Source organism: Coptis chinensis, chromosome 2 (genome assembly GCF_015680905.1).
Source record: "Coptis chinensis isolate HL-2020 chromosome 2, ASM1568090v1, whole genome shotgun sequence".
Taxonomy (NCBI): Eukaryota; Viridiplantae; Streptophyta; class Magnoliopsida; order Ranunculales; family Ranunculaceae; genus Coptis; species Coptis chinensis.
In genome coordinates, this window is record NC_141457.1 from 71,749,437 (window position 1) to 71,774,435 (window position 24,999).

The window sequence follows — 24,999 nt, forward strand, 5'->3', positions numbered from 1 at the left end:
CCGAAGAGAGTGGCAGTGCAGGAACCGACATCAGAGGCGGTGATTGATGAAGAAGGAGGCAGGAGAGAGGATCTGGAGACAGAGGAGACACGGCTTATGAGGGAAGAGATCGGGCGGCTAAGAAAGGAGAATGATGGGTTGAGAAGAGAAAGGGAAAGAGAAGAAGAAGATACGGGCGGGGAGGCAAATGATAGCTCTGAGGAGGAAGAAGAGGAGCCGAACCTCATGGAAAATCCAGTGGCCGATTTGACAATCGAACAGGTGCAAGAGATGATAGACAAGGAGAGAGAAGCGATCCAGCAGAGGGGGAAAAGTCGCGGAGGAGTGGCGAGCCAAGTGGTGGCGGGGCTAAATTGCAACCCTTTGGCGGACGGCATTTGGGCTGCGGAGGTCCCAAAGCGCTTTAGTCATCCTCAATTCGAGAGGTACGATGGGAAAAGGGACCCAGCGGATCATATCCACCACTTCAGGCAACAGATGCCACTATGGCAGGAGCCGCGGTATGATGCATGATGTTCTCGGCCAGTTTGAAAGACGGGGCATCGGATTGGTACTATCGGTTGCCGGCGAGGAGCATAAGGAATTTCCAAGAGTTGGAACAGGCCTTTGTAGACCATTTCATACACCAGAAGAAGCGTGCGGTGGATATCGCGGCCTTGTTCAACGTGAGACAGAGGTCGGACGAGACAGTAAGAGAGTATCTATGTCGGTTCAAGGCCAAGACATTGAAGGTCGAGAATTTAGATGAAAGGACCGCAGTTATCGCATTTTAGCGAGGGTTGCGTTCGGGGACAGGAGTGCACCAGTCGGTCGCGAAGAATGAGATTGCAACATTGCACGAACTATATCCGCAGGTAGAGAAATACATCAAGTATGAGGACACTTTACCGAAGAGATCAGGGAAAACTGTTTTGTCTTTGGAGAAAGATAGGGAGCAGCGCAGGGAAGGGGCCTCGAAAAAGGAAAGCAGGGGGTACCGCGGTTACCCTTCGAGGGTTGAAAGAGTACGAGAAGGGATTCGACGGGAGAATAGAGAAAGGAAGCCATACCGGGAGACAGAGGTGACGCCATTGAATTGACCATTGCGAGAAATATTGCCTTTGTTTAAAAACTGGCGGGGGTATGAAGGACCGCGGAATACACCTATAGAGCTATCGGATAAGCCTTTCTGCTCATATCACCAGATGCGAAACCATGAGACTGATGACTGTTACGCTTTGAAGTGGATGGTTTAGAGATTGGTGGAGAAGGGCCAGATGAAGGAGTTTGTGAAGGATGCACAGAATGATGAGCGATTGCCGCGACAAGATCAGTTATTGGGGACTATACATGTGATATTCAGTGGAGAGGTACTAAGTCATAATGCACATAGAGATAGGTAAGAAGGACCACGAGCATCCAACAGATCAGTGACAGGACTGATATGCCATGACCAAAAGGGGGGTCAGCCAAAGACAAAGACATGATCACCTTCAGCAAGGCAGATTTACGGGCAGTGGACTCCCCCCATGAGGATGCGTTGGTTATCACGGTGGCAATGGGCAATTACCTAGTGAAGAGAGTGTTAGTGGATTGTGGCAGTGCGGTGGATCTGTTATTCAAAGGAGCTTTGGAAGAAATGGGAATGGATCCGAGGCAACTGAGGCCTCCGCGCAGTAATTTATACGGGTTCAATGGAAGTATGACGGAGCCTTTAGGGGAGCTCTTGTTGCCGGTAACAACGGGACCGATGATAGTATTCGCACGGTTCATGGTGGTAGATTCTGCCTCGCAATACAACGCTATATTGGGGAGGAGATGAATTCATGAGATGAAGGTCGTCCCATCTACGTACTATCAAGTGATACGGTTCCCTACTCCAACGGGCACGTATGAAGTCCGCGGTGATCAGGTGACAGCCAAGAACAGTCATAGGGGAACAGTGAAACGATTGGTACACGGAACAGAAGATGAAAGTTCCCACCCAAGGAAAATACAGGCATAGCAATTACAGAGTGACTCCGCAGAGAGTAATTTGGAACCTGCAGAGGGTACAAAGACGTTGGATGAAATTGAAGTGGTGAATATAGGGGATGGGGAGGAAGAAAGGTTCACATCAGTAGGATCCATTCTGCCGGATGACTGGAAGAGTAAGTTAATATAGTTTTTGTCAGAGAATAAGGATGTGTTTGCTTGGACAATTGAGGGCGTTATGGGATTAGACCCAGAATTTGCATGCCATAGGTTACACATGAGAGAAGATGCCAAGCCGGTGAGGCAAAGGATACGGAGCATAAGACCGAAGTATGCAGAGGACATCCACGAAGAGGTATTGCGGTTGAAGGGAGATGGCATAATACGGGAGACGGAGTTCACCGAGTGGCTGTCCAATATAGTCGCGGTACCTAAAAAGAATGGCACGGTACGTATGTGCGTCGATTTCACGGATGTGAATAGAGAGTGCCCAAAAGACAGTTGCCCCATGCCACGGGTAGATGAGTTGGTGGATAAGACCGCAGGGTACAAGGTATTCTCATTCATGGACGCGTCTATGGAGTACAACCAGGTTGCGATGTATGGGCCGGATCAGGAGAAAACATCATTTGTGGTAGAAGGCAGCACGTATTGCTATACAAGGATGCCGTTCTGGTTGAAGAATGTTGGAGCCACATTCCAGAGATTGGGGGAAAAGATGTTTGAGAGCAAGATTTGAAAAGGGATTGAGATATACATAGATGATATGGTAGAGAAAAGCATGTCAGAGGAGGAGCATTTGGAGGGCTTGCGGGAGACATTCAGCATACTGCGAAAGTATAATTTGAAGTTGAATCAAGAGAAGTGCACTTTTGGAGTGACCATGGGCAAGTTTTTGGGCTACATCATGAGTCATTGAGGAATAGAGGCCAACCCTGAGCAGATAAGAGCCTTGATAGAAATGTCATCCCCACAGAATGTAAAGGAGGTGCAACGGCTGGCAGGAAGGGTGGCGGTATTGAATAGGTTCATTTCGAAATCATCCGACAAATGCAGGCCGTTGTACCGACTGTTGAGAAGGACCCCGGATTTCTTATGGACCGCAGAGTGTGAAGAGGCATTTCAGGAGTTGAAGGGGTACTTGGGCAAGGCACCTTTATTATCCCGGCCAGAAGAGGGGGAGAAGTTGTACTTGTATTTGGGGCCTCCGAAAGTGCGCGGTAAATCTGATATTGATTGGTCCTTCGCGTGGGCCGGGTGGAGAAACCGGTGTATTTTCAAAGTAAAACATTACTGGACGCAGAGACGCGGTATAACAGGATCGAGAGGTATGCCCTGGCACTAATTTTCTCGGCACTGAAGCTGAAGCCCTACTTCGAATCTCACTCCGTCGTAGTGGTCACGAACCTACCCCTCAAACAGGCATTAAGGACCGAGAGTTCTGGGAGAATGTTGAAATGGGCAGTGATGCTTAGGGCGTACGAGATACAATATCAGGTAAGGACCGCGGAAAAGGTGCAAGCAGTGGCAGAATCTCTAGCAGAGTTCCCCGCTGAGGATCCCAATTGGGGAGAAGAGATGGTTATGGAACCAGAGAGAGATATGGAGCCCAACGTGCTGGACCCTTGGGATAAGAGAAATGAATGGAGGGTGTTTGCGGATGGATCGGCCACTGATGAAAGCAGCGGCATAGGGGTGGTGTTGGTTACACCCGATAACCATAGACTAGAGCTAACTACAAAGTTGGGTTTTGTGGCATCCAGTAATGAAGCGGAGTATGAGATAGTGATAGCAGGATTGAGGATGGCAGAGAATCTGGGGGTCAAAGAATTGATAGTGTACTCAGATTTGAATCTTGTGGTTTGCTAAGTTAATGGTAGGTTCGCTGCTCGATGTCCGAGAATGGCAAAGTATTTGAAGGTGGTGCGCGAGAGGTCTAGTAAGTTCGAGAAGATTCAATTTGTTCACCTGGGTCGTGGAGAGAATAGGCATGCAGACGCGCGGGCATATGTGGCGGCCGGGATGCCGGGGTCAGAGGAAAGGACGATACGGGTAGGAAGACTGGACAAGCCTAGTACAGAATAGGTGGTAGAGGTGTATCAGATTACTGAGGAGGAAGAGTGTTGGATAGATCTCATTAGAGACTTCTTAGGGGGAAGGGAGGTGACAGACAAGAAAGAAAAGAGAAGGTTGGAACAGACGTCCTAGAGGTACGTCCTAGTGGAAGGTGAATTGTACCAAAAAAACTTCAACGGGTCCTTGTTAAAGTGTCTAGGGCCACGGTCGGTGGCAGAGGTGTTGGGAGAATTGCATGAAAGTGACTGTGGGAGCCATTCGGCAGGGAGGACCACCGTGCACCGGCTGTTGACGTAGCGTTATTTTTTGCCCCATATGAAAAAGGACGCGGTAGATTTCGCCAAGAAGTGTGACAAGTGTCAGAGGTTCTCGCAAAGGATATTCGCACCCGCAGAACCCCTGCATAATGTGTCGAGCCCGTGGCCATTTGCTATGTGGACTATGGATATTGTGGGACCGCTGCCCATGGCAAGCGGCAAGAGGAGATATATGCTGGCAGCCACAGACTACTTCACTAAATGGATTGAAGCCATCCCTTTGCAGCAAGTCAAGGAAGCGCAAGGGATTAAGTTTCTATGGGAGAACATCATATGTCGGTTTGGGTTGCCATATGCTATCATCGCAAATAATGGGACACAGTTCACTGGAGCTAAAGTGGCAACATTTCTACAGGCCTACAAAGTGAAACAAGGATTCTCAACCCCCTACAATCCAGAAAGCAACGGACAGGCAGAATCTTCCAACAAAACGATAATGAATAATTTGAAAAGGAAATTGGAGGATAAGAAGGGTGCGTGGGCTGATGAGGTAAACCATGTGCTCTGGGCTTACCGAACCACTCTGCGGACGAGCACCCAGGAGACACCGTTTGCCTTGGCATACGGAGTGGAGGCCGTGATTCCTTCAGAGATGATCGCGGCTACAATGAGAACCAAGGCTGTGGAGGATGGGTTGAATTGGCGCATATTGGCAGGGGACTTGAACCTGATAGAAGAGAAAAGGGACTCAGCTCGCATCCGACTGGAGGAATATCACAGAAGGTTACAGAGACAGTACAACAAAAGGGTCAAACCATGGAATTTTAAGATAGGGAAGTTGGTGCTGCGTCGAGTGACCCCAAGTACAAAAGAAGAGAAGGATGGGAAGTTGGGCCCTAACTGGGAGGGGCCGTACACCGTGGTAGAGTCGGGAGGGTCAGGAACTTACAGATTGCATACCATGAAGGGTAAACGGATAGAGAAGCCATGAAGACTGTTAAAAAAGTTTTACAATTGAATGTAAGAAAATCATGAGCAATGTAAGGAGGTCCAAAATAGAGGACGACAGCTGTATGTAAATGTATAAAACCACAGCACTTTTGTGAATGGAATTGCGTTTGTCACCTGCAATATTTTAGGGAAAAGTACAAACCATGTACCAGCGGAGAGAGAAGAGACGCATGGGGCAATAGAGTGCCCCAATAGGTGTAAGAGCCTGAGCGAGCCGCGGAGTGGGATGAGCCCTCCGCGGATCAGAGATGCTAGAGACACGTGGGGCAATAGAGTGCTCCCAACAGGTGTAAGAGCCTGATGAGTCGCAGAGTGGGATGAGCCCTCCGCGAATCAGAGATGCCGAAGACACGTGGGGTAGTAAATTGCTCCCAACAGGGGTAAAAGCCTAGTAAGTCGTGGAGTGGGATGAGCCCTCTGCGGAATAGAGATGTCAGAGACACGTGGGGCAATATAGTGCTCCCAACAAGTGTAAGAGTCTGATGGGGCGCGGAGTGGGATGAGCCCTCCGCAGAATAGAGATGTCAGAGACACGTGGGGCAATAGAGTGCTCCCAACAGGTGTAAGTCCCTGATAAGCCACGGAGCGGGATGAGCCCTCTGCGAAATAGAGATATCAGAGACACGTGGGGCAGTAGAGTGTTCCCAGCGGGTGTAAGAGTATGAGGGAGCCGCGGGGCGCGATGAGCCCCTCGCGGATCAGAGATGTCAGGCACAATAGAGCGAATACGGCAGGCGCAGGAAGCCTTCAGGGCCCCACAGACCAGAGGCGCAGGAGACATGGGGGCAAAGAGAGTGTCCCCGGCCTGTTTCAGAGTGTCTCAGGAGAAAAGGCAGCAGAGGGGTTGATCCCTTCACTGACGCTAGAGAGGAAGAAAGCTTGGAGAAAAATCAAAAAGGAAGCAGAGATCTAGATAAAGAGAAAAATGGTGGATCAAACTGATAAGGAACCTCAAATGATAAAGAGACAATAGTATAACATACAAAATACAAAATATCATGATAAAGGGGAAGTATGACCAATCACAAGGCCAGGAAAGCAAAAATGTCTTATTACAACACAAGGGTCATTAAATCATTTTGGCAATAGATTCATTAACAGGCAACACATCGGAGGGAGGTTGATCATGAGCGGCAATGACATCTTCGGAGATTTCTGCGGAGATAGTCGCGGCAGCTTCCAAGGTGGTACGTTACTCCAACTCCAGCTGCGCAGAAAGGACCTCTTGAGCCGGCAACACGTCCCCGGTGGCCTCAGAGGTGTCGGTCGTTGGATTGGCAAGCTTTTCCGGGAGAAGGCGAACTTCTTGGATGAGCTTATCCATTGCTTCTTGGAGTTTCCTGGCCACCCTCTTCTCCGCCAGAAGCTTGAAGCGGTCGCGGAGTGTATTCATGTCGGACAAGTTTTTTTGCGACTCCGTGGCACAGGCCACCTAATGCTTCTATTTGAGTGCCTCCAGGGCATCCCGATGTTGTTGGGCCATGGATTCCAAGTTGAGCTGATGGTGCTGGAGAAGGGAATCCCATTGCTAACTTAGACGGTCATTGACTTGGTCCATGTACCTTTGATGAGAACTCTCCGCGGTCTGGAGCTCGTCTTGAGCCTTGAGTTTGGCCAAGTTGGCAGCCGCTAACTCGGATTGAAGGTCCGCATAGGCCGCTCTCAATCCCAGGGGGCCGTCCAACTCCTTTTCTAAAGCAGTCAGCTTGTTTCTGGCGCTGAGCAGGTTGCAAATCATAAAAGAGATATCCAAGCTGACCTGAGACCCAAGGGAGAAGGTTTAAAAAAAAAAAAAACGCACCCTTTCCTAGTTAGTGTACAATGAAGTACGGTGCGAATCGAATGTGCATCCATCTACATACGCAATGTCCCGGGGCAAATGAGAGTTGTAAAACAGGGAGGAGGTAACCGCGTCATTATCCAGAGCAGAGTCGTCAATATTGACTCGGCGGTTGCGCACCTTGAAGACCGGGCGAAATTCTTCTGCAGTAGAAAGGACGGATGCTGGGGCATCTATGGGTGCAGGTGCAGAGGCCGGTTCCTTGCCAGCACGATGAAAGGGGGGTGGTGAAACGGCCTGGGACCGAGTGGGAGGGTTGGATGCAATGTCTCCCGAGGCAGGGGCTTGATAAGTGGAGAGGTCGGGCTCTGCAGAGCATGCTATCCGCGGCTTCTTAAAAGGCGGATGTTCAGTGGAAGTCTGCACGACGGAGGGAGAAACCTCAATGATTGCTTCATCATCAGAATCGCTGTCAAACAGCTTCTGCTTGTGAACATCCATGTCGTCTATAGGAGAGTTGCGGTATTGATCGTCCCAGTCAGAGATAGAGCGGAATAAGGGGACACCTTCTGGAGCAGAGGAGGTGGGAGTGCCTTGAGATCTGCGGGAGACAGATGGAGGGGTAGCGGACCTGGCTCATTTACAGCGTTGTGCGTGGGGATGAGGCCTTTACCGGGGGGATGCTCGGGGTTTGCGTTCTTTTGGAGGGGGAGGGCAGTAAAAAGGAGTTGATAAACCGCCTATGTGGTATAGGTCGAGAACTTGCAGTAGTGGGGTCGCAGTGGTAGGATGGATACCCAAGTGTGCGGCTTGGTCAGGTCTGAGGTCGCAGAGTCTTTGGAAGATAGGACTTGAAATACCATAGTAGATTTGGGACTTCGAATCTGACCGCCACCCTGCACAAGGAAGAGAAACCACAGTTAGGAAAGAATGAAATAATACATCTGGAGAGAAGGGGAAAACCGAGATACGCACCGTGTGATCTGAAGGCGAGATGGTTAAGAGTTAAATCGTCAGGGAGATCTGCGGATAAGAATGGGCCCGACACGTACAACGCGTAGTGGTGCCATACTTTATCCGAGGAGGTGATATGAAGTAGGAAATTCTTCTTGCAAGGACACACACAGAAAGACTGGTACCCTACCCCGACGTCTTTGGTACTTTTTTTGATATAGTACTGAGAAAATATGTCGCGGCTCGTGATCTTGGGGTCCCAGGACTTATTATAGGAATTCGCAGCGTACATAATTCTCCAGAAATTCCATATGCCTTGGCAGGGAGGGATGTGGAAATGATTACATACCTCGACATCTAACAAAGTGAGAGGTAGTCGCAAGCCGGCTACAATTTGGCCCATTGTGACTACAAGGTACCCCGGACGTCGGGGAACCAGATAAGGGTAATGGGTGATAGCAGGCATGTGCTCTAGAACTATGTCGGCCGGAATACCATAGGCAGCCCTAATTGCAGCCAAATTAGGTCTACGGCATTGGGAAGGGGGAGGCAATAAGGAGGCCGGACGACCAGAGGTTGAAGGGACCGCAATAGGAACCGGAGGGGGCGGCGACTCTACCCCACCAGATTGGGAAGACGAGGGGTCAGTATGTTCAGAAACCGACATCGAGGAAAGATGAACAGGCTCGAGAAGTTGAGTATTTCAAATAAAAATGAAAATTAAAGGGATTCTAGCACAGAGAAACTTACTAAGGGAAGCTAGTGGGGAAGTGTGTTGCCCAGGTAGAATGCTCAAGGAAGAAAAAGCTCACCGAGGAAAGAAAGGGAGGGTAGTCATGAACTGGATGTTAGCCAGAGTGGAGAACGAGAGCAAGGGGGAAAAGAAAAGAATTGAGAGGAAATGGGAGAGAAAGAAGAAGGAGAGGGGATTATATAGGGGAAGGGTAAAAGCATATTTTTGAGGGGGCAGAAAAACCGTAGGGACTGGGGGTAGAAGGGTAATTGCAAGGAATGAGGAAACCGAGGTGACAAGACAACGAGCCAGCCTGAAAGAGACACGTGGCAACACAAAGTACGAGAGGCGACGAAAAATGCGCGTGATGAGTACATTCACTCTCTCACGCAATCCCAGGAATGAGATGAAAAGGTGCACGGAAAACGAGAAGGGGCATTTGTATAGGCCCAATTATGAAAAGGATGCCAGGTTAGCGGACGTCATATGGGAGTCAGAGAAATATGATAGAGCAGGAGCATAGGAACCGAGCCAGGGAAAGAACCAGGTCAGCGGGACACCGAGTGGGATGCATCTTAGTAATATAAACTGGGAAGTATGCGATCCTAGCCGAGAAACCCTAGATCGCAGACGCGGGCAACCGTGCATGCAGCAGAAGGGGATCACCGATGAGAGGACAAATTGGGCGACTGTGAAATGAGAAGAAACCAGTATAAAGGGAAGGAGATGGGAAGAGAAAAAGTGGAGGCCGCACAGTTAGAGAGAACAAGGAGTGTTGTGAGTCCATTATTTCAGAGCGATTGAAGAGTGGAGTTTTTAGGTCAATGCATTACCCACATTCAAATGAAAAAAAATAAAAAAATAAAAAATAAAAAAATCACCCTGGACCTTAAAAAGTTGAACACTAATTTGCTAGCAATCAAATCTAAATAGTAAACACGAAAAAAGTAGAAAATGCAAAAAACAAAGAGATCACCTCAAAGAAAGTTGTTCTCAGAAACTTAAATAATTTCAAAGCATTTGAGATGCTAATAGTTTGAGATATATATATATATATATATATATATATATATATATATATATATATATATATATATATATATATATATATATATGGGTTTGTCTAGGGTGCCACTCTTAGAGTGCCACCCTTATCTCACTCTCCTCTTGAGCCGTCGGATCCGACCTCTAGATCTCAAGATCTCAATGAGGGTAAATATGTATTTTCCGACTCATCTTCTAAAAAAAAAAAAAAAAAAACCGATCTTCACCAAACAAAACAGACCGATCTAACAAAAAAAAAACCGAAATTCAAGTTCTCTCTCTCTACGGCTTCTTCTTCTCATCATTTGGCAATTAGGTTTCTTCATTTGGTTTCTTCTTCTCTGACAGGTATCATTTGGCACTTCAACTATAGTGCACTTTTTGTTATGGTGCTTGCCTATTAATAATGCTTTAATTGACACTTGGATTGTCATTATACCATAAAAACTTGAATTTTGATTTAATTTAGGTTGCTATGATTATAGTTATGATTAATACCCTCGTTTAAAGACGGGCGACAATTTCGTGAACTCGTCATGCGTATTCTTCATGCCGTGATTCGTCGAGTTTTGAACTCGCCGAGTTCGTGAACTCGTCAGATTCGCCGAGTTCGTGAACTCGGCCGTATTCTTCATGCCGTGATTCTCGTCGAGTTTTGAACTCGTCCGAGTTTGGTGAACTCTATCGAGTTTTGAACTCTTTCGAGTTTTGAACTCTGTCGAGTTCGCCAAGTAGCATATTCGGTGAACTCGCCGAAGTTCGGTGAACTCTATCGAAGTTTTGAACTCTTTCAGAGTTTTGAACTCGTTAGAGTTCGTTGAAGCGCATATTATTCGGTGAACTCGCCGAAGTTTTGAACTCGTCGTGATTCTCGTCGAGTTCGGTGAACTCGCCGAACTCGTATTATTCTTCATGCCGATTCTCGTCGAGTTTTGAACTCGCCGAGTTCGTGAACTCTATCGAGTTTTTTGAACTCTTTCGAGTTTTGAACTCTGTCAGAGTTCGTTGAAGTAGCATATTCGGTGAACTCCGTCAGAGTTTTGAACTCGTCGTGATTCTCGTCGAGTTCAAAACTCTTTCGAGTTCGGTGAACTCGTCGTATTCTTCATGCCGATTCGTCCGAGTTTTGAACTCGCCGAGTTTGGTGAACTCTATCGAGTTTTGAACTCTTTCGAGTTTTGAACTCGTCGAGTTCGAGTTCGTTGAAGTAGCATATTCACCGAACTCGCCGAAGTTTTGAACTCGTCGTGATTCTCGTCGAGTTCAAAACTCTTTTCGAGTTCGGTGAACTCGTCGTGATTCTCGTCGAAGTTTTGAACTCGCCGAAGTTCGCCGAAGTAGCATATTCACGAACTCGCGAAGTTTTGAACTCGTCGTGATCGTCGAGTTCAAAACTCTTTCGAGTTCGGTGAACTCGTCCGTATTCTTCATGCCGTGATTCTCGTCGAGTTTTGAACTCGGCCGAGTTCGAAGTATCATATTCGTGAACTTTGACTCTGCCGAAGTTTTGAACTCGTCGTATTCTTCATGCCAGATATTCGTCGAGTTCGTTGAACTCTATCGAAGTTTTGAACTCTTTCGAGTTCGGTGAACTCGCCGTATTCTTCATGCCGTATTCTCGCCGAAGTTTTGAACTCTTTTAGAGTTCGTGAACTCGTCGTCGATTCTTCATGCCGTGATTCTCGTCGAGTTTTGAACTCGCCGAGTTCGATGAACTCTATCGAGTTTTGAACTCTTTCGAGTTCGTTGAAGTAGCATATTCGGTGAACTCGCCGAGTTTTGAACTCGTCGATTCTCGTCGAGTTCAAAACTCTTTCGAGTTCGTGAAATCGGCCGTATTCTTCATGCCGTGATTCTCGTCAGAGTTTTGAACTCGTCGAAGTTCGATGAAGTATCATATTCGGTGAACTTTGACTCTGCCGTCGAGTTTTGAACTCGGCCGTATTCTTCATGCCATATTCTCGAGTTTCGTTGAACTCTATAAGAGTTTTGAACTCTTTCGAGTTCGGTGAACTCGTCGTATTCTTCATGCCGTATTCTTTTCGTGAGTTTTGAACTCGTCGAGTTTTGAACTCGTTAGAGTTCGTGAACTAACATATTCGTGAACTTTGTCGAAGTTTTGAACTCACGTCGAGTTCGTGAACTAGCATATTCGGTGAACTCGTCAGAGTTTTGAACTCGACGAGTTCGTGAAGTAGCATATTTGGTTAACTCTGTCGAGTTTCGATGTTTAAGTTATTTACACCGTTTATGTACATTGGGATTTTTGACCGCTTAAGTTATTTATATTTTTTAATTTTTTCGATTTATAGAAATGGAGACGAGACATCAATCAATATCGAAGAAGACGTGGTTGGGTCTTCGCCTACTAAAGCCCCCGCTCAAGGCACGCAAACATTAGCTGCTCCTTATATATAGGAATGACTTTTACAAGTATTGACGAGGCAAAGACTTATTACAAAGAGTATGGTCAACAAGAGGGATTTGAGACTCGTGTTCGACGACTTCTAAGCAACAAAATCAGGTGGATTTGGTTAGTGGTTGTTTCTTGGTTTGCTCACGGAAGGGGTTAAGACTCCTAAGAGAGATGAAGTCCCATCAAGAAATACATCAACTATCCGTGTGGTTGCCAAGCTAGAATTCGTATTAAGAAAAGAATGCATGAAGAGATATATGAGGTCAGGCTCTCATAATGACCATAGTCACGGTCCGGTGACCCCATCGAAGAGAATTTGCATGAAAACTAACAAACATATGCCCGGGCGGTGAAGTGCTTGACCGAGATATTTAGTGATAACAGTTTATCCGTTGGGAAAGTGGCATCTGTTTTCCATGGAGAGGAAGTTGGGTTTACACGAAAGATTGTTGGAACCATTATTATGGTTTGACCGTAAAGATGCCTAAAGAAGGTGATGCACCGCCGCGGCCGCAATATTTTATCGTGAAGAGTCCGAGGATCCCTGTTCTATTACGCTATTGATTTAGATGAAAATGGGACTGCGGTGAACTTTTTCTCGGGTTCATGGGAGGTCTCGATGCCGATTATGAATATTTCGGAGATGTTGTGTCTTTGATACCACATATCGCACCAATGCATATTCCATGCCTTTTGCCCCTTTTAACCGAGTCAACCATCATTATCGGTCGATTCAGTTTGGTTTAAGCATTGTTGCTTGATGAGACGTAAGATACATTCATATGGCTATTTAAGGCCCGGCTTGCAGCCATGGGGTCGTCGTCGCCAACCGCAATCATCATCACCCACCGTGATAGAGCGATGATGACAAAGAGCCATTGCCAAAGTGTTTCCTAATACTGGCCATCGCATCGCCTTTGGCATATTATGCAGAAATTCCAAGAGAAGATGTCATTTACCAAATTTGAGACATTGGTAACCGAGTTGAAGAACACTATTTCTTTTCAGATAGGATTGTTGATTTTGAGAGAAGATGGTGTACAATCATTGAGAAGTATGAGTTGTCCGAAAATCCTTGGTTGACAGAGATATATTCAATGCGGGAGAAATGGGTTCCTTGTTATCTCGATGGCACCTTTTTGTCGGTATGCACACGACCGGGTCGGTGAATCGATGAATGCTCATTATGACCGGTTTGTCAATTCGACGACTACGCTTTATGCAGTTTGTACATGGTAATGAGAAGTCTTTGACTTTGCTTGCTAGGAAAGAAAGAGATTCGATTACGCGACCGAGCATAGTTCACGGATTGTGCCTAACGATGCTTTCATCCTTATGCATGCCGCCAAGGTCTATAATGATCTCAATATTCAATAAATTTAAAGAGCAACTAGAAAAGGCAAAGATGGAGTACAAAATTGATGGGGAACAAATTGACGTGTATGGAACCGAAGCTACATGGTGAAATGGAGAGACCCATGAAGAATTCAGTTTGGAGAGTGAGTTTCGATAGAGGAACCTTAGAGGGAGATCACGAATGCAAGTACTTTCAGTTTATGGGTTTGCTTTGTGGTCATATCTTAAAGGTTTTATGCGCCACGAGATTGAAGAGATTCCAAACCATTTTAGATTGACGCTGTGGATGCAAAAGTCTAACACTTATAGAGCGGAGTTTGATAATCGGATTTGTGGTCGGAATGTCTCAAATGAACCTTTGAGAGTGGCTCATTCTATCAAGGTTGCTTCTCAAGTGGCTTACGATGCGTCGCATACTTTTGAGGGTTATTCATATTTTATTGAAAAGATTGGTGAAATGGCTATTGAAATTTCAAAGTTTAATGAGACTTCCTACAAAGGAGACGCAGAAGTTGCAGAGCCTCGATTCTGAGAGCCTTCGATACCTTCGGTTAATACATCACAGGTGTTTTTTTATTTGAATGTTTAATTTGATATAAATTTAGTGTTTAATTCGGTGTTTAATTTGATATAAATATTTATTTTAATTCGGTCTTTATTTCAGCTATTGATTTTGAATCCCAACATTTCTCAAACAAAAGGGAGGGGGAAGAAGAAAGCGGATAGATGGAAATCCCCCAAAGAGATAGCCCTAAACAATTCAGGAAGAAAGTGTCACGATGATGTGGGCCATTGCTAACCATGACTCGAGAAATTGTCCGGAGAAAAATAATACGTAATCTCACCTGTCGATTGTAAGTATAGATTTATTCAAAACTCTTTGATTCTAAATGTTCACTAGTTCTAATGATATTTTTATCTGCGCGTCATGGACTTCATTGATGTCTGGACTTGTTAAGAGTGGTTTAGATATGGCAGCCTTGTTAGAGTTTTATCAAGTGTTGTTAAGTTGAACTGTGTCGAGGGTTGTGTTCCATTGCATCATTCCATTGGATAGTATCTAATGTTGTCTGCTAGCTAGGCTCTAGATAGGAAACATCATAATGATAGACCGGTGCTTTTTTTGATAACTTCTTTCTCCCTTTTTATTTTCAAATTTTAATATTGCTGGTTTAGGTTACATTTGGGGAGTTTAATTAGACTGAGGTTCAATCCCCATGAAAATTGTAGAAAAGAGAAGTATGGCTCAAGGAGAAATGGAGAATCTGGAGGCAAAGCTTTGCTTTAGGTAAAAATACTGCCTACTCATCTGTTCGTTTCCAGCCCCTCGACTTTGCATCAATCGATCTTCAGTCTTTTCATCATTCTCTCATGGTTATGTTTCTTACTGCTACAGTTCCACAAGATGCCACAGTATCACTGCCACCTTGACTATGCACCATTCGAAGAAAGTGCGCCAAAATTGAGTTATTAGCTATAACGGGAGAAATTGTCGTGAAAAGAGCGAGAGAAGAAGCAGAAGTGTTGAAAGAAGGTGGAGAAGTTGAAGAGAGCTGAAACTTGGAGTGAAAGGCTTGAACAAGCCAAAGCTAGGTGCAGGCAGGCTATACTTGTTGCTAATTCATTCTGATGTGCTTAAATGTTGTAATACAGAACAATAATATTTGGGATTGCATAAAGCATTTTGATGTGCTTATTATAAATGTTACTGTTGTTACACAAGCGTGCCCACTTGCAATTTTGTTCCGTAAGTTGATATGATGTATTGATGCAGATACTATACCACCAGTATAATGCCAACGTTTGTCAACAACAAATTTACCTCAACTCATATGATCATCAATGAACATCAACACAAACAAACCAAACTGATAAATTGCCAAAACATCAACATCAACGATATGGACTTAGTAATGGCGATATCGCTTGGATTTGAATTTGGATAAAAAAAAAATGCGTGTCTGTTTTGGACTTTGTCGCGAACGGCATGGCCAAACCGTTTGGACTTAGTCCCAAATGGCATGGCCACACCGTTTGGCCTTAGTACCAAACGGTGTGGCCATGCCGCTTTGGGACTAAGTCCAAACGGTTTAACCATGCCGTTGGGGACAAAGTCCAAACAGACACTCTATTTTTTTGCAAGTTCAAAGTCCAAACGACATGGCCAGACCGTTGGGCCTTAGTCTCAAACGGCATGGCCACACCGTTTGGAATTAAGGCCAAACGGTTACATGATGCCGTTTGGACTTTGAACTTCCAAAAAAAATGGTGTCTGTTTGGACTTTGTCCCAAACGGCATGGCCACACCGTTTGGACTTAGTCCCAAACGGCATGGACACACCGTTTGGTACTAAGGCCAAACGGTGTGGCCATGCCGTTTGGGACTAAGTCTAAACGGTTCGGCCATGCCGTTTGGGACAAAGTCCAAACAGACAAACCATTTTTTTTTCAAGTTCAAAGTCCAAACGGCATGGCCAGACCGTTTGGACTTTGTCCCAAACGGCATGGCCACACCGTTTGGCCTTAGTGTCAAACGGTGTGGCCATGCCGTTTGGGACAAAGTCCAAACGGTCTGGCCATGCCGTTTGGGACAAAGTCCAAACAGACACGCCATTTTTGACGCAAGTTCGAAGTCCAAACAGACACGCCATGCCGTTTTCTAATGCAAGTTCGAAGTCCAAACAGACACGACACGCCATGACGCAAGTTCAATTGCTAGATTACTACATTGCTGTAAGCATTTCAACCGATCAAGCAATGCATGGCTCATGCTCGCTAAGATACGAAATTAGACAACCAATTTGTATACAGGTTACCCGAAGCAAGTAAAATAAATTTGAAAGTATATTCAACGCTTACCGTGAAATTCCTAAACAAAGTAGATAGATTTCACAATGGGTAAGATCGACAATACATATACCGAGCTTTCACCATTAATGGGATCGATAATTCAGTATATATCCGGTCATTGTTTGAATTATCATTTCACAGACAGGTTTGGTTCAACTTTAGCATATATTTTCTCGAGGCCACTTATTTTTCTTAGCAAGAGGGATCAAAATATGCTGCTATTTAAACCTTTATTGATAGAAGTGAAACAAAAGAACCGAAATGATGCAAAAATGAAACCACATTCACTGCAAATGACAAATGAGAGGACAACCAATAACCATTCAAGAACATAAAACCATATGGAGGTATCGAAGTTACAAATGTCTTAACCCTTTTCTTTGGTAATTTACACAAAAGATAATCTTTGACAAAACCGAAAATAACGGACTTCGACAAAGACCTCTATCACACAACCTTTTCCCTACCCACTTACGGCTTTCATCATGCTATTATTATATACCGTCGAGAGCACCCCCCTGCAGTGCGGATCGCATCAATTTCATCACCGTCCTCCATTTCGAAGCTACAAACAAAGATAACATAAAATTCAAATTTCAAATGCAAAATCATGATCTCTAAGATTTTCATATATATGCCATTGTCCAAAAATATCAAACTCATAGTTTGGGAAATTACTGCTCATGAGAAGTGGCAGTTTCACATTGAGTAGACTAACTACACTCTAGACCCCAGAAATACATTAAGTAATTGCTGCATCATGAGAAACACCACTGTTACATGACCTAATCAAGACTTAACACTATCATATTTAAGTGACTGCAATGACAATTTGCCAAACTAGCTATGTTTTCTAAGACCCTAGCAAGTCCTCAAACTTTGTCGTTATATGTCTACTAAGAAAAGATCCAACTAATGTGCGAAAGGTGCGAAGTTCCTCCTTTTTAAGCATAAAACACTATTGTTGATGCCATTGAACAGCCGGGTGTCTATTTCAAACTCAAAAGTGGTGGTGCTAGAGATAACTAAATCATATGAAGTTAATAATCTCTATCTTTTCTCCAATTTTCCCTCTTCATATGTGTATTGTGTATGAGTTTTATCTATGTATATGCTTTCTTGGGGGCCACAAGCTGCAATCCTATGCTCAACATTTTCAAGAGCAAAAAATGAAGCAATTGACAGATACTAGGGAAGTGACTATATGGACACCTACATATAGGACAATGAGACTCTCCCATTCCACTCATTGCCCAGTGGACACACCAAAAACAAGATATATGGCCACAAGCTGCAATCCTATGCTCAACACACCAAAACAAGATATATGGCCACTAAACCCTAAACCCTAAACTAACCAAACTCAACATACCTAAATCCTATGCTCCTTCACGATATCGTCCGCTGAATGAACTTGCACCGGGTCAAATTGTATGCCTCCATGAACTCGTTACGTGCATCCTCTGAATCGCAGATCCCACCCAATTGCGGGCCTTGATTGAGCAAGCGAGAAATTTCATCGACGACGGGTGTTTGTCAAAATTAAAACACAAAACTACATTAGTATATACATTTACATTTATAAAATACCAAAACAAAACAAAACAAAACAAAAATTAACGTTGTAAGATATTAACTCACCGATTATGATATGGAAGACTCTGTAGGAGTAGTGACTCGGGGTTTATCATTCTCATATGACTATTGTTTTCATTACCAACTCATGTATCTACTAACACACTCCCATGGATAAGACGAATGGGTCCGCGTTGTTCAAGTTGAATCAAGTGATTACGCCAATTACTCCATGGGGGAAGACGCAATATTAAATTTCACATCATACCCGTCGGAAGTAGTTCGCCGAGGTCTTTGGTTTTGGGGATCTGAGGGTACAAACTGCATATGACCCAACCGACGCATGACAACCCCATGAACATTGTATCTTTGCTTTCGACATTATCAAGAAAGCATATAAATCCCTCGAAAATGCTATTTCATCCACCGGCCGTGTAGCTCGGACTTCAACATAGGGATACCATTCAACCTGTCAAATAGCATATGATCGAGGAAATTAATCATTAATCACATACTAATAATATTAATTAATAAATAAAACTATTTACATACAAAAATGCTTACATCGGTACAAGTCATATTATCAATGGTGGCTCGGGTATACTTCAATGCAAAATTTGTTGTGCTAGCATAAAAGACCGAAAGTAACCGAAAGTACCTATTAGCACGGGACATGCTCAAATGATAGTCCTCATTTGGGTATGGCCCGAACACTGGAAGTACTCATAAATCCATGCCTACATTAATATAGACACCGAGTTAATATTGTAATAGATAGATAAAATTGACATTGAAAAGAAAAAAAAAAAACTAATACCGTAGGAGAGTGAAATAGCCCGAAACACCCTTCACCTTGGCACTTGTGGCAGTCCCAAGACCCCCGTACAAAGTAAGCCGTATGAAGGTCGCACCCCACGCGTAGTCTCTCGATCTCGGCAAATTTCGAAGCGGTCTCGGATAACAAACGGAACTGCGGTTCTCCGGCGTGTCGGTGAAGGCGGTACATCCAAAGAAAAATAACAGATAAGCTCTCACAGCAAACTGCACCTCTTTTTGGGTTGACGCCTTCTTCACAACAACCCCATTTTCATCACGTAAATCTTCATCTCTTACCTTCCCAGCAAACTGCTTCATCAAGAAATCCATCCTAACTTTGGAAGTGAACTTATTGGATTTCATCTCCGCATCTATCTTATCCATGGGTATGCCAAGATTTTTGTGGAGAAGTCTTTTTGTCTGTTCCAAGGTCAAATCGGTGTCCCCGGTCACTGCTTTTGCCTCTGATCGGAACTCCTAAGAGTTGGGAAACATCGTCCAACGTGATTTGTCATCTCGCCCCACGGCATATGAAACGTGTTGGTCTCTGGATGCCACCTCTCCACAAACGCAGAGACCAACACAGGATCCTGATGCCTGTATACACCTAAGACCAGAGCACATAAGCCGGTCCTTTGAAGCTCCACGTGAAAAGTAGAGCGGTCACGAACACTCTCCTCCTCGATATCCCATTGTATCAACTTGTTGAGGTGCCCATGGCACTTCAACACCCTCGCCCGCCTAAAAACAACAAAAACTTAGTATTAATGTATGCACAAGTTTCAGTAATACAAAATTTAAATACTAATAGACACTATATGATAATATTACCTGCCCCTCCCAAACATCGCGAGCCACGTGCACTGCATAGTCATACAATAGATGTGACACACAAGGGCCACCTCCATAAACACCTCTCTTGAACTCCAAGTCATTGTTAGACTTTCTCACAATATTCACTGGAGGTACAGGTACATGGACTTCCTCGTCATCCTCGTCATCCTCCTCCTCCTCCGCGTCCTCCGCGTCCTCTTCCTCCTCGTCAGTCTCCTCTTCTGCATCATCAACACCCTCTTCTTCACTATCAGCATGACTTAGAACTACACTCTTCCCACGATCCATATTTACGTCATGGTCATCTACATCTACATCTACATCTACATCTAAATCTAAATCTACATCTACATCTACATCTACATCACTCATCTCTGTCCCCTTTCTTCTCTTTTGATTTCCTAACTCTACACCACTTACAACATTACTGGGATCATCCGCTTTCCGATCCCCTCTACGAACTGATGCCGAAGTGGTTGTTCTCCTTCCTCTCTTTTTCTCAGGCTCCTCATCGCGACCCGAACTACTACTCCCCCCACCTAACAACTTCTTAGCACCCAGGAAAAAAACACTTTTTGCTGCATTCTTCACATTCAGATTCTTTGTTCGAGGCATTGCTACAAAATAAATAGGAGTTAAAAATAAGACATTCAACTAATTCAAATTATTGCAATACCAACGTGAAAAAAAAAAGAACTTAAATAAAGGCGATTGTGCATGCCAATCTATATCTAAGGTGTGCATGTATCTAGGCAAACTATACTCCTCTATTAAATCCCCTCCACACACTAACAAAAACCCAATCTAATTGATAAATAGACACTCAAAGGTCCAAAGCTGTAATGAGCGTGAACCTGTTAACATCAAGGGCAGCACATTAGACATCTAATGAGAAAAAAGTAACCTACTCAAAATTGCAAAAATCTTGCTCATGTGTGCAAATAAGATCCCAGTAAATCCAACTCACAATAATCATTACAAATTACTCATCATGAATTAAAAAGTAAAACAAAAAAATTATATCAATTGGTTCCAAATTCAGATGAATCGTAAATCTAATAGAAAAGAAATCCCATTTCATAAAAAAATAAAAATAAAAAAACACATTTCCCATAACCAACCTTGGAAATCCATTCAACAGCCTCCATTCTCAAACCCAAATCTAAATCCCCACCTTTCAACCTTGCCAAATAATCATGTCTAGGCATATGTTCAGATTCTTTCTCAACCATTAACCCAACACACTCATCACTATGCAAAGAAAACAAAAAAAGGCTAGTATTTTGATTAAAGTTTTGTGAATGCCAAATATTTTCTTCATAGTTTATTGCTCCAAAGAACCCATTATCGAATCATCAAAACACATAAGATCATTGTTGTCTTCTTACGCATTAACAAAAAGACTTGATGATGTGCAGTCAAAACTATAACACGGGGATGTTTTAAGCTTTCCACATGCTTTGAATAGTGATGGATATATGAAATTTGTTGGGATAGTGTTGGTTTTGTGGAATTGAGTGTAGAGTGATAGTGCTTCTTTGTACAGTCCATTTGAGACTAGTTTTTTTATGTCTCCTCCTTTCATCCACTTTTTTTTTTTTTTTTTTTTGTGAAGGAAGTTAACAGTTTAAGTTTGCAAAAAATTGATTTAAACCAATTGAAGTAGTTGCTCCACTTTGTTGACTTTTATTTGCCGTTTTTTCAAACCAACCTACTTAAACTGGCTCAGTTTATTTCTCTACCATTGGACATCAAATCAAATTGGTTTTCCTCACCCTCGTACACTATTATTTGAGGATATAAGGATGAAAACTTTAAAATCATTGGACGGGAGTTGTTGTACATTATTGAAAGTTCTTCATGTTGGTGAATAATTAATTGTCTTGTATCCTTAGGTGTTTTACTTGCAATCAAACAAGTAGTCTTCTTTAGGTTGTAAAATACATATGGAACTAAAAGAATTGAATCAAAGGCTATTAGCATATCCCAAAAAATTATACTAGTTTAGGTTTTATCTTACTAATGGTTCAACCTAAGTTTACTAAAGGATAACTACAACTATAATTATTAAAACTCTAAATTTGGTTTGAATCACACACATATATATATATATAGCTCCTCTTGGCCATCTTATTCAATTCTATCATTTTAATTTGACGACATATTCTCCTAGCATGTTTGTTTGTTGGTTCTCTATCAATTACCTGATTATGTTGATCTATTTTCTTACTTACTGAAAGATAAGTGTTTTGTTTAAGCAGCAAATTAGTACTTATTGGAATAAATGTACGCCATACATGATATAGTTCAAAGTACCGTGAGGTATTATGAAATTTGTTGAAATCTAAACATTTAGATTTGTTAGTGTAGCTTGCATCTCCTTCTAGAATAGTTTGAACTTAGAAGAAAATCAGGAATAGTTTTAATGCTTGTCTCTTCGCATCCAAAGTTTGTATTTAGCTATAAATTCTCTAAGACTTGTAATGGAAGTAGAGCAGTATTTGAATGAAGATATAGGACTTTTATTGAGAAGAAGTGGTTCTTCTTGGTGAAACAACTCTTATCTCTTTGGTGGATTCCATAGAGTGGTGAGTTCTAGTAACACAACTCTTATCCCTTTGGTGGATTTCCATAGGGCAGCGAGTTCTTTGTTTTCTCTTAGTTTGTGCTTGTATTTACTTCCTATTACACCATTCTAAATGGTGTCACAAAGAGCTTGTCTAACTTCACTTCTCTGATTATCAACTGATTTATCCTTCCTGAGTTTGGTGAATGCAAAACTTCGATATCATTTGATGTGGATCTTACGGAACGTATCTATATATATCTGCTATACTTGCGAAAATATAAATTTTGTTATACTCGAAATCTTGTGAAACTTGTGTTAGATGGATGACCACTAGCTAGGTTCAGCTTTATTTTGGTTTTCATGCATTCTTAACTTCATTTTAAGAATGGGTGATATCAACAGAATGGGTGATATCAACAGGGAAAGTACAAAATGGGTGTCTAGAATTCAAAAGAATTGAATCAAACATAACATTATATATATAAAAAAAAAAAAAAAAAAAAAAAGATAGAAAGATAGAACAGTTACCTGAAACAGAGCTATATATTTATTTTGAATCAAGCAAGCAGTACTCCAGTCGATATGGCATCAAATAAAAATCTAGTGATATCAACAGGAGAGACAATAAGTTCATAACTTCATTGTTTGATTTAATGATTTATTTATTTTGAACTTGGATAAACATAACATTGATGTCTATGTCTCCATTTCTATAAATCGAAAAAATTAAAAATATAAATAACTTAAACAGTCAAAAATCCCAATGTACATAAACAGTGTAAATAACTTAAACATCGAAACTCTTACAGAGTTCACCGAACTCTGACAGAGTTCAAAACTCTGACAGAGTTAACCAAATATGCTACTTCACCGAACTCTGTCAGAGTTCAAAACTCTGACAGAATTCAAAACTTCGCATGAATTCACGAACTCGGCCAATTTTAGAACTTCGACGAGAATTCACGAACTCGGCGAAATTTAGAACTCGGCGAAATTCACAGAATTCACCGAACTCTGACAGAGTTCAAAACTCTGACAAAATTCACCGAACTCTGACAGAGTTCAAAACTCTGACAGAATTCAAAACTCTGACAGAATTCACCGAACTCTGACAGAATTTAGAACTCTGACAGAATTCACCGAACTCGGCGAGTTCAAAACTCGACGGCAATTCAAAACTCGACAATTTAGAACTCGGCGAGTTCAAAACTCGACGATTCAAAACTCTGACAGAATTTAGAACTCTGACAGAGTTCAAAACTCTGACAGAATTCAAAACTCTGACAGAATTCACCGAACTCGGCGAGTTCAAAACTCGACAGAAATTCACCGAACTCGTCGACAGAGTTCAAAACTCGGCAATTCAAAACTTCGACGGAATTTAAAACTCGACGACGAGTTCACGAACTCGGCGAAATTCAAAACTCGACAGAGTTCACCGAACTCGGCGAAATTTAGAACTCGGCGAAATTCAAAACTCGACAGAATTCACGAACTCGGCCCGGAATTCACCGAACTCGGCGGCGAGTTCAAAACTCGACAAATTAACCTAACTCCCGACGAGTTCATCAAATATGCTAACACCTAATTAAACACATTTAGCTCCTTGAACTGGACTTGCACCAACACCTAATTAAACACATTTTAGCTCCTTGAACTGCTAAGCATAAGAGTAGCCGCACGATTCGCGGCCAGCTTAAAACGACTCTAAAGCTAATACAAATAGGGGTGGTGTCGAGTATTCAAGGATATTGGATAGGTTAGTTGTTGCTTCTAGTCATATTGCATTTGGATCTTCCAAATAATACAATGAAGCAAAATGCTTCGAATCCAATATTTCTATCAGTTATTAGTTGTTGCTTCTAGTCATATGACATAGATGCAAGTTAAATCACATCCACTTCATAAGCAAATTTACATTCTTAAAACAAAAAAGAATATTACTGGTTTAATTTTATTACGAATAAGGTTCAGTTTAATATAAGTTAAAGATATATGAAATGCTATCAGAAAAAGGAAGTATCAGTACCGCTTCTATCCTTTTGATTTCAACACGAGCGTACTGAGCCACCAAATATACCGCTGCAACAAAAAATAACCTTTTTAGAACCTAACAACATAAACGGAAAACATTTCTTAAATTAGATGTGGTGAATTAGACCAGTAAGTTCACATACCGCAAAGCAAAAAGAAGAGTCATACGAGATGGAAATCAAATCTGACAAAGCAATATATGGTTGTTTTTGTAGATCCCTCAGATTAGTCGATCCCTCTCTTTTTTTGGTTAGATCAGTCTCTTTTTTTGGTTAGATCGGTCTCTTGGTCTCTTTTTTTTGTTAGATCGGTCTGTTTTGTTTGGTGAAGATTGGTTTTTTTTTTTTTTTAGAGAAGATGATGAGGAAAATACGGTTAGATCGGTCTGTTTTGTTTGGTGAAGATTTTTTTTTTTTTTTTTTAGAGAAGATGATGAGGAAAATACGGTTAGATCGGTCTGTTTTGTTTGGTGAAGATCGGTTTTTTTTTTTTTTTTTAGAGAAGATGAGTCGGAAAATACATATTTACCCTCATTGAGATCTTGAGATCTAGAGGTCGGATCCGACGGCTCAAGAGGAGAGTGAGATAAGGGTGGCACTCTAAGAGTGGCACCCTAGACAAAATTCATATCGCCTTGGCTAGAGTGACATCCTTATAATGACATCCTTATTGTACATCCTATCAAAAAGTTCATTTTAACAATGAATTAGTGGCTGATTTTTTGTAGATATATTCTACCCA

The 24,999-nt window shown here is 42.8% G+C and overlaps 3 protein-coding genes and 1 long non-coding RNA gene across 4 annotated transcripts; 3 read left to right on the forward strand and 1 right to left on the reverse strand.

Annotated features, from left to right (window-relative positions):
- The first annotated feature begins 1,462 nt into the window (after positions 1 to 1,462).
- Positions 1,463 to 1,801, forward strand: LOC147517602 (uncharacterized). The gene has a single exon (XM_086593642.1). It carries the CDS (start codon positions 1,463 to 1,465, stop codon positions 1,799 to 1,801), a length of 339 nt encoding a protein of 112 aa, XP_086449768.1.
- Positions 1,802 to 2,914: 1,113 nt separating this feature from the next.
- On the forward strand, positions 2,915 to 3,822 carry LOC147517603 (uncharacterized). The gene is made up of 2 exons (XM_086593643.1): positions 2,915 to 3,173; positions 3,257 to 3,822. Exons 1-2 carry the CDS (start codon positions 2,915 to 2,917, stop codon positions 3,820 to 3,822), a joined length of 825 nt encoding a protein of 274 aa, XP_086449769.1.
- A 10,976-nt stretch (positions 3,823 to 14,798) lies between these two features.
- On the forward strand, positions 14,799 to 15,302 carry LOC147517604 (uncharacterized). The gene is made up of 2 exons (XR_015213906.1): positions 14,799 to 14,868; positions 14,977 to 15,302. It is a non-coding gene; the product is annotated as an uncharacterized LOC147517604 (long non-coding RNA).
- A 4,323-nt stretch (positions 15,303 to 19,625) lies between these two features.
- On the reverse strand, positions 19,626 to 24,309 carry LOC147517605 (uncharacterized). Its single transcript, XM_086593644.1, has 3 exons — positions 24,254 to 24,309; positions 22,753 to 22,824; positions 19,626 to 20,272 (listed from the first exon to the last, which is right to left on the reverse strand). Exon 3 carries the CDS (start codon positions 20,268 to 20,270, stop codon positions 19,626 to 19,628), a length of 645 nt encoding a protein of 214 aa, XP_086449770.1. The 5' UTR covers positions 20,271 to 20,272; positions 22,753 to 22,824; positions 24,254 to 24,309.
- Between the last annotated feature and the right edge of the window lie 690 nt (positions 24,310 to 24,999).

What these genes read in the sequence shown, in the direction of transcription:
- LOC147517602 (XM_086593642.1), top strand. Translation starts at nt 1,463, where the DNA reads ATGATCACCTTCAGCAAGGCAGATTTACGGGCAGTGGACTCCCCCCAT.
- LOC147517603 (XM_086593643.1), top strand. Translation starts at nt 2,915, where the DNA reads ATGTCATCCCCACAGAATGTAAAGGAGGTGCAACGGCTGGCAGGAAGG. An exon ending in GGGGCCTCCGAAAGTGCGCG is followed by an intron (nt 3,174 to 3,256) that starts GTAAATCTGATA and finishes TACTGGACGCAG; the next exon opens with AGACGCGGTATAACAGGATC.
- LOC147517605 (XM_086593644.1), bottom strand. Translation starts at nt 20,270, where the DNA reads ATGCCTCGAACAAAGAATCTGAATGTGAAGAATGCAGCAAAAAGTGTT.